The 6,205-nt window shown below is 71.9% G+C and overlaps 1 protein-coding gene across 1 annotated transcript in view; it reads right to left on the bottom strand.

The window, feature by feature from the left end:
- Positions 1-28: 28 nt before the first annotated feature.
- The window catches only part of LOC112122805 (hormone-sensitive lipase-like), an 11,704-nt gene continuing 5,527 nt past the window's right edge, over positions 29-6,205 (bottom strand). Inside the window, exons 2-10 of the mRNA XM_026647115.1 lie at positions 5,137-5,659; positions 4,651-4,741; positions 4,062-4,207; positions 3,355-3,540; positions 2,599-2,893; positions 1,958-2,185; positions 1,347-1,511; positions 103-464; positions 29-34 (exon numbers count right to left, since the gene is read on the bottom strand). Of these exons, the coding sequence (XP_026502900.1) occupies positions 29-34; positions 103-464; positions 1,347-1,511; positions 1,958-2,185; positions 2,599-2,893; positions 3,355-3,540; positions 4,062-4,207; positions 4,651-4,741; positions 5,137-5,649 (1,992 nt within the window). The 5' untranslated portion in view covers positions 5,650-5,659. The remainder of the gene's footprint in view (positions 35-102; positions 465-1,346; positions 1,512-1,957; positions 2,186-2,598; positions 2,894-3,354; positions 3,541-4,061; positions 4,208-4,650; positions 4,742-5,136; positions 5,660-6,205) is intronic.

Genomic DNA, 6,205 nt, shown 5'->3' with positions numbered 1-6,205 from the left:
TATGGACCAGTACCCCCCCGTGGGGTTCTCACTGCTATATGGACCAGCCGACCGCCCAGGCTCCCCTGCACAATCTGGCTGGCCGCCCGCCCGGGCTCTCACCACGATATGGACCGGCGGCAGCCCTCGCAACATGCTATCCGGGGCCAGCAGGGGCGACATGAAGGGGTTCTTGACCACGGGCGATGCCTCCAGGGTGATGCTGGCAGAGGGCTGGTCCGAGCGCAGCGGCTCAAAGCCGTCGGGATACTGCAGCCCCTCGTCCCCGGGGGCCTCCTCCTCCAGCTGCCCCCCACTCAGGAAGAAGCTGGGGGGGCTGCCCTGAGGAGGGGGGGCAGGTGCAGGGGCCAGGGGGGCTGACACCCCGCATGATAGATCCTGGCAGGTCTGGCTCTTGCGGGAGCCCCTGGATTTGACAGCTGAGTCGTCCAGCGCTGCCTCCGAGACGCTCGTCCGCATGGCCTCTGTGAACCAGGGGAGACGTGAGAGCTGGGGACCCCCCGAATGATCTAACCTCTCCCCTGCCGGGACTCCCCAAATCGCCCTCCCCTCTCCTTTGCTGGGCCCCCCCCCCCCCCCCCCGCCCCCCCCTCCCCCCTGCCGGGCCCCCCCCCATCGTCCTCACCTCTCCCCTGCCAGGACCTTGCCCCCTCCCTTCCAACTGGTGCAGTGTCTGTGCCATGCTGGATTCTGTTCTGTGTGCGCCTGGGTCACCCCACACCTACATGCCACGCAGCCCTGCCCCCGGCCCCCCCGCCAGCCCTGTCCCCCTGCCCCCCTGCCAGGCCCTCCTGCCACAGGCTGCCCTGCCCCAGTGCCAGGCTGCCCTGCCCCCCGCCTACGTGCCATGCGATGCCAGTCTGCCCTGCTCCCCTGCCAGGCTGCCCTGCCCCCCGCCTACGTGCCATGCAGTGCCAGGCTGCCCTGCTCCCCTGCCAGGCCGCCCTGCCCCACACCTATGTGCCAAGCGATGCCAGTCTGCCCTGCCCCACACCTATGTGCCATGCGGTGCCAGTCCGCCCTGCCCCACTGCCAGGCTGCCCTGCCCCACACCTATGTGCCATGCGGTGCCAGGCTCTCCCTGGCTGCCCCCGATGCTGAGGGGCAGCACCGTGGAAGCTCCCCCGACCCCTGGGAGGCCCGTGCGGTTAGGGGTTGGCGGGGCAGTCCTACCAGCGGGTGGGTTAGTGAGGGTGGGGATCCTGGCTGCCAGAAGACGCGCCAGGGGCAGCAGCAGGAGCTGGGGGGGGGGGGGGCGGCTGGCACCAGACATGCCCTGTGGAGACAAGGGGCAGGGGAGAGGGGGCGGGCAGGGGGCAGGGGTGGGGGCCCCACCCAGCTCTTACCTGCGCCAGCCCCGTTGCTGCGCCCCGGACTGTCCAGCAGCGCCCCCAGCCAGGCCGAGGCGCTCTGCCGCAGCTCCTGCAACAGCAGCGCCGTGTCCCGCCGCACCATGTTCACCGGGCCCAGCTTCTCCAGCCCGGGGGGCTCCCCCTCTGCCGGCTCCGTGCCTGGGGGGCAGGGACAGAGAGCACCGGGGTCCCCCTGCACCCCACCAGCCCCCCTCCCCGCTTGCCCTCCGCCGGCTCCGTGCCTGGGGGCAGCGACAGAGAGCACCGAGGTCCCCCTGCACCCCATGAGCCCCCCCCGCTCACCCAGGGACAGAGCGCACCGGGGTCCCACTACACCCCACCAGACCCCCTCCCTGCTCGCCCTCTGCCAGCTCCGTGCCTCAGGGCAGGGACAGAGAGCACTGGGGTTCCCCTGCACCTCACCAGCCCCCCCCTCCCTGCTCACCCTCCACTGGCTCTGTGTCGGGGGAGCAGGGGGAGAGAGCACCAGGGTCCCGGCTCTTGGCCCCAAACCCATCAGCTCCCTGCTTTTGCCCACCCGTCTCCCCATCTTTGCCCCCTGCCCCCTCTCCGATCCTGCCCCTCTCCATAGTACCCCCCCGTACCGGCGTAGGCGCTGAGGCACTTGCAGAGCACGCTGAGGGGCAGCAGGGGGTCGAGCAGGGTAAGCAGGCGGGAGGGCGAGGCCGCGGCCCGCACCAGGGTGACGGGATAGGCCGCCATGATGCCGTCGGGCAGCTGGATGCCGAAGGCGGCTGCCCGCATGGTCACGGTGAGGCAGAGGTTCCCGCCGGCGCTGTCCCCGGCCAGGCAGACCCGCTGCGCCGTGGAGCCTGCGGGGAGACGGGGTGAGTGCGGGGGGCATCAGGGAACCCAGGGGAGGCCACCAGGGGTGGGGGCTCTGTTCATGCCCCACACTCTCCAGCCCCTGCCCGTCCCACCCAGCGAACAGTGTGAGGGTGCTGCCCCCCCATGTGCCCATCACACCCAACAGGGGTGCTGGGGTCCCCCCATCCCATCCCATCTCACCCAGCAGGGGGTGCGGGGTCCCTGGGCTCACCCAGCATGTGGTGCTGGGGTCCCCCCGTCCCATCCCGTCTCACCCAGCAGGGGGTGCGGGGTCCCTGGGCTCACCCAGCATGGGGTGCTGGGGTCCCCCCGTCGCCTCCCGTCTCACCCAGCAGGGGGTGCGGGGGTCCCCCCATCCCAGCCCCCCCTCAGGGGGAGCTGGGGTCCCCGGGCTCACCAAGCAGGCGGCAGTGGCGCAGGGCCCAGCAGTAGGCGTAGAAACACTCCTCCAGGGCGCGGGGGAAGGGGGCCTCGGGCGCCAGGGCGTAGTCGACGGAGAGCACAGGGGCGCCGAGCTCCTGCGCCCAGCCCCGCAGGTACGGCTCGTGCGACTTCGACGTCTGCGCCACGAACCCGCCGCCGTGGAAGTGAACCAGCAGGAGGGGTGAGGGGGGCGCGGGCGCCGCCTTGCGCCACAGCTCCAGCCCCAGTGTGCCCTCGGCCGGGGCCAGCGCGGAGAGTGCCTCGCTGTCCTGGGGAGAGCAGGAGGGACGGTGTGAGGGACCCCCCGACTGTCCCCCCCCCAACTGTCCCACCCCCCCCCCCACACCCTGCCCGGGACCCCCGCTGCCCGTACCCCCCGCACCCCCGCACACCCTGCCAGGGACCCCTCTGTCTCCCCCGCACCTTGCACATCCTGCCAGGGACCCCCTGCCATCCCCCAGTGTGTGCCCCGCCCAGGACACCCCCAGCAATCCCCAGCAGGGGTGCTGGGGTCCCCCTGTCCCATCCCGTCTCACCCAGCAGGGGGTGCTGGGGTCCCCTGCTCATCTCCCCCCATGCACGCCCTGCCTGGAACCCACCACCTCACCCGGTCCCCGTAGCCCTCCCTGGAACTCCCCCAGGACCCAACTCCCCAGTCCTGCCGGGACACGACCTGGTTCTGCTCACTCCCCTCCCAGAGCTCCCAGCCCCCCGCCCACCAGCCCCTCACCTGCCCCTCACGCAGCTCGTGGGAGATGAGGCGCATGTGGACGGGCCCAGGGCCAGTGTGCGCCACAGGGGGGCTGATGGTGATGCTCAGTGAGGGGTCGGCAGCCAGCGGCAGCTCGAAGGGCTCGGGGGGCACCGTCAGCGCCCGGATCACCCGCACTGGCGTGGACGCCATGCTGGCCACGGACTGCGGGGGAGGGGGAGGGTGAGAGGGGCCCCCAGGCAGGTTCTACCCTGCACTCCCACCCCGACCCCTGCCCCACAGCGCCCTGCGCCGGGCACTGCTCCCACCCCCCCACCCCACAGCGCCCTGCGCTGGGCCCTGCTCCCACCCCTCTGCCCCACAGCGCCCTGCGCTGGGCCCCGCCCCTGCCCCCGCCCCCTACCCCAGCCCCACAGCGCCCTGCGCCGGGCCCCGCTCCCGCCCCCATGCCCCACAGCGCCCTGCTCCTATCCCGACCCCAGCCCCACAGCGGCCTGCTCCAGGCCCCGCTCCCAGCCCCCCTGCACCCTGTGCCAGGCACCACTCCAAACCCCTGCCCCCACCCCACAGTGCCCTGCACCAGGCACCACTCCAAACCCCTGCCCCCACCCCACAGTGCCCTGCGCTGGGTCCCGCTCCTACCCCAGCCCCACAGCGCCCTGCGCCGGGTCCCGCTCCTACCCCAGCCCCAGCCCCACAGCGCCGGGGACAGCCCCCGCACTCACCGCCAGCAGCTCGGTCTCCGTCAGGTTCCAGAAGCTCTTCCAGAAATGCACGTCGAGGTTCTGCGTGATCCTCTCGAACTCGGCTCCCCGCAGCTCCGGGTCGATGGCGAACTTCCCTGACGTGAACAGCGAGCCGGCTGCCATGCCTGGGGGGACAGGAGATCGGGGGTGGGGTGCTGCCCCCCGGCCCTGGCCCCCCGCCCTGTGGGGCTCCCCCGGCCCCCCCCCTGCCGCCCCCCCCCCCCCCCCCGGCAGTGCTCCCTTACCCCCACAAGCTTCCTCCACAGCGAGGCTCCATAGGCAGCCAGGCACGGGGCCCAGCCCCCAATGGGCAGGGCAGGGGCAAAGCAGTGCATTGTGGGTAGCAGCCAGGCCAGACGGGTTCCCTGGGCGACAGGCTGGGCTGAGTGGGCCCAGAAGGGAATTGTGGGTTCAGCCAGCCTGTGGCTGCAGTGCATCATGGGAGCACCCCCCCCGGGGACTGCAGTGCATCATGGGAGCAGAATCCCACCCCAGGGGCTGCAGTGCATCATGGGAGCAGAAGCCCCCCCACAGCAGTGCCCCCCCACCCGCCGGGCACCCCACTCACTGAGGCCGGAGTCGTGGCGTCTGTAGTTCTCTCCGAAGGAGACCAGGCTGATGGCGATGGTCTGGAGGAAGGGCCGAATGGAGGGGGCAAACTGCAGGGCAGAGGGCAAAGGTCACCGTTCTGCACCCCCAGACCAGGTCGGAGGCTCTGAGGGACACCCCTGCCCGGGTGCTGCGCAGGGAGCACCCTGGGGGCATGATGCCGGCTCACCCTCCCCATGGGTGTTCAGTGGGGGGGGTGGGGGGTGCAGAGTGATGGGCGTGGCCGGGGCGTGGGGGGGGTGTGAGCAATTGCGGGGCCATGGAGGGGGGCCCTGCACCCAGGCCAGCAGGGCCCAGAGCGAGGGGCACAGCAGAATCCCTGAGCATGTCTGGCTGCCAGGGACTCAGATGCATTTCCTTCTGCCCTGGGTTGCCCCTCCCCGACTCGCCGCTCCCCCTAAATCCCCCTCCGCCTGGCCCCCTCCCTTCCCGCCCCGTCCCCCACCTGGAAGCCCAGGCAGCGCCCGTAGAAGCAGCCCTTGTGCAGGGTGCCGTACTCCCGCAGCACCAACTCGGTCAGGCCACGCTCCTCGTGGTGGAAGAGGCAGCCGGGGCGGTTGTGGGTCAGCAGGCGCTGCGCCAGGTACAGCAGGGCCCGCAGCTGGCTCAGGGCGGCGCAATAGGCCTCCAGCTCGGCCGCGTTGTGGCCCGTGCGGAAGAAGATGCTGCGGCGGTTGGCGGCCACGTAGCGGCTCTTGTGCAGGACGTGGGCCAGGCAGCAGCGCGTCGTCTGCGCCAGGCTTCGGTACCCGTTGGCCGGCGTGGCCTCGTCCAGGTCGAAGACGTGGTAGACGCTGGCGAAGTGGCGCAGAATCGGCTCCAGGCGGTGGGCGTGCTCCCCGATGGCCGTGAAGGCCGCCACGAACCGGCGCCCCGTCTCCGAGGCGCTCTGCCGGAAGAAGGCCACGTTGTCCTCGGCCACCACGTGCAGGGCCTGGAACAGGGGCCGGGAGTCCATGGCGCGGGGCCTGCAGGGAGATGGGGTTAGCTGGGTGACTTGGGAGGGGGCCTTACAATGGGAGAGACGGGGGGTATGGTGGAGTAAGTACCCCCACACTCACCCCTCCCAGTGCCCCAGCTGGGCCCCCCACCCCTACACCCCCCCGCCCCCCCCCCCCCCCCCCCCCCCCCCCGCCGGGCCCCCCGCCCCCCACACACATCCCCACTCACCCTCACCCCCCTGTGCTCATCCCCCCAGCGCCCCAGCCGGGACCCCAGCCCCGTACTCACCCCCGAGCCAGACCCCCCACCCCCACTTACCCTCGTCCTCCCAGTGCCCCAGCCGGGGCCCCAGCCCCGTACTCACCCCCCCACACACACACACACCCACTCATCCTCAACCCCCTCTGCTCATCCCCCCAGCCGGGACCCCAGCCCCCCACACACATCCCCACTCACCCTCAACCCCCTGTGCTCATCCCCCCAGTGCCCCAGCTGGGACCCCAGCCCCGTACTCAATCCCCAGCCAGGACCCAGCCCTGTACTCACCCCCCAGCCAGGACCCCCACACCCAC

The sequence above is a fragment of the Terrapene carolina genome, unplaced genomic scaffold, assembly GCF_002925995.2.
Source record: "Terrapene carolina triunguis isolate 2854851 unplaced genomic scaffold, T_m_triunguis-2.0 Scaffold51227, whole genome shotgun sequence".
NCBI lineage: Eukaryota > Metazoa > Chordata > Testudines > Emydidae > Terrapene > Terrapene triunguis.
The sequence above is the reverse complement of the archived record's forward strand: the minus strand, read 5'-3'. Positions and strand labels throughout refer to the sequence as shown.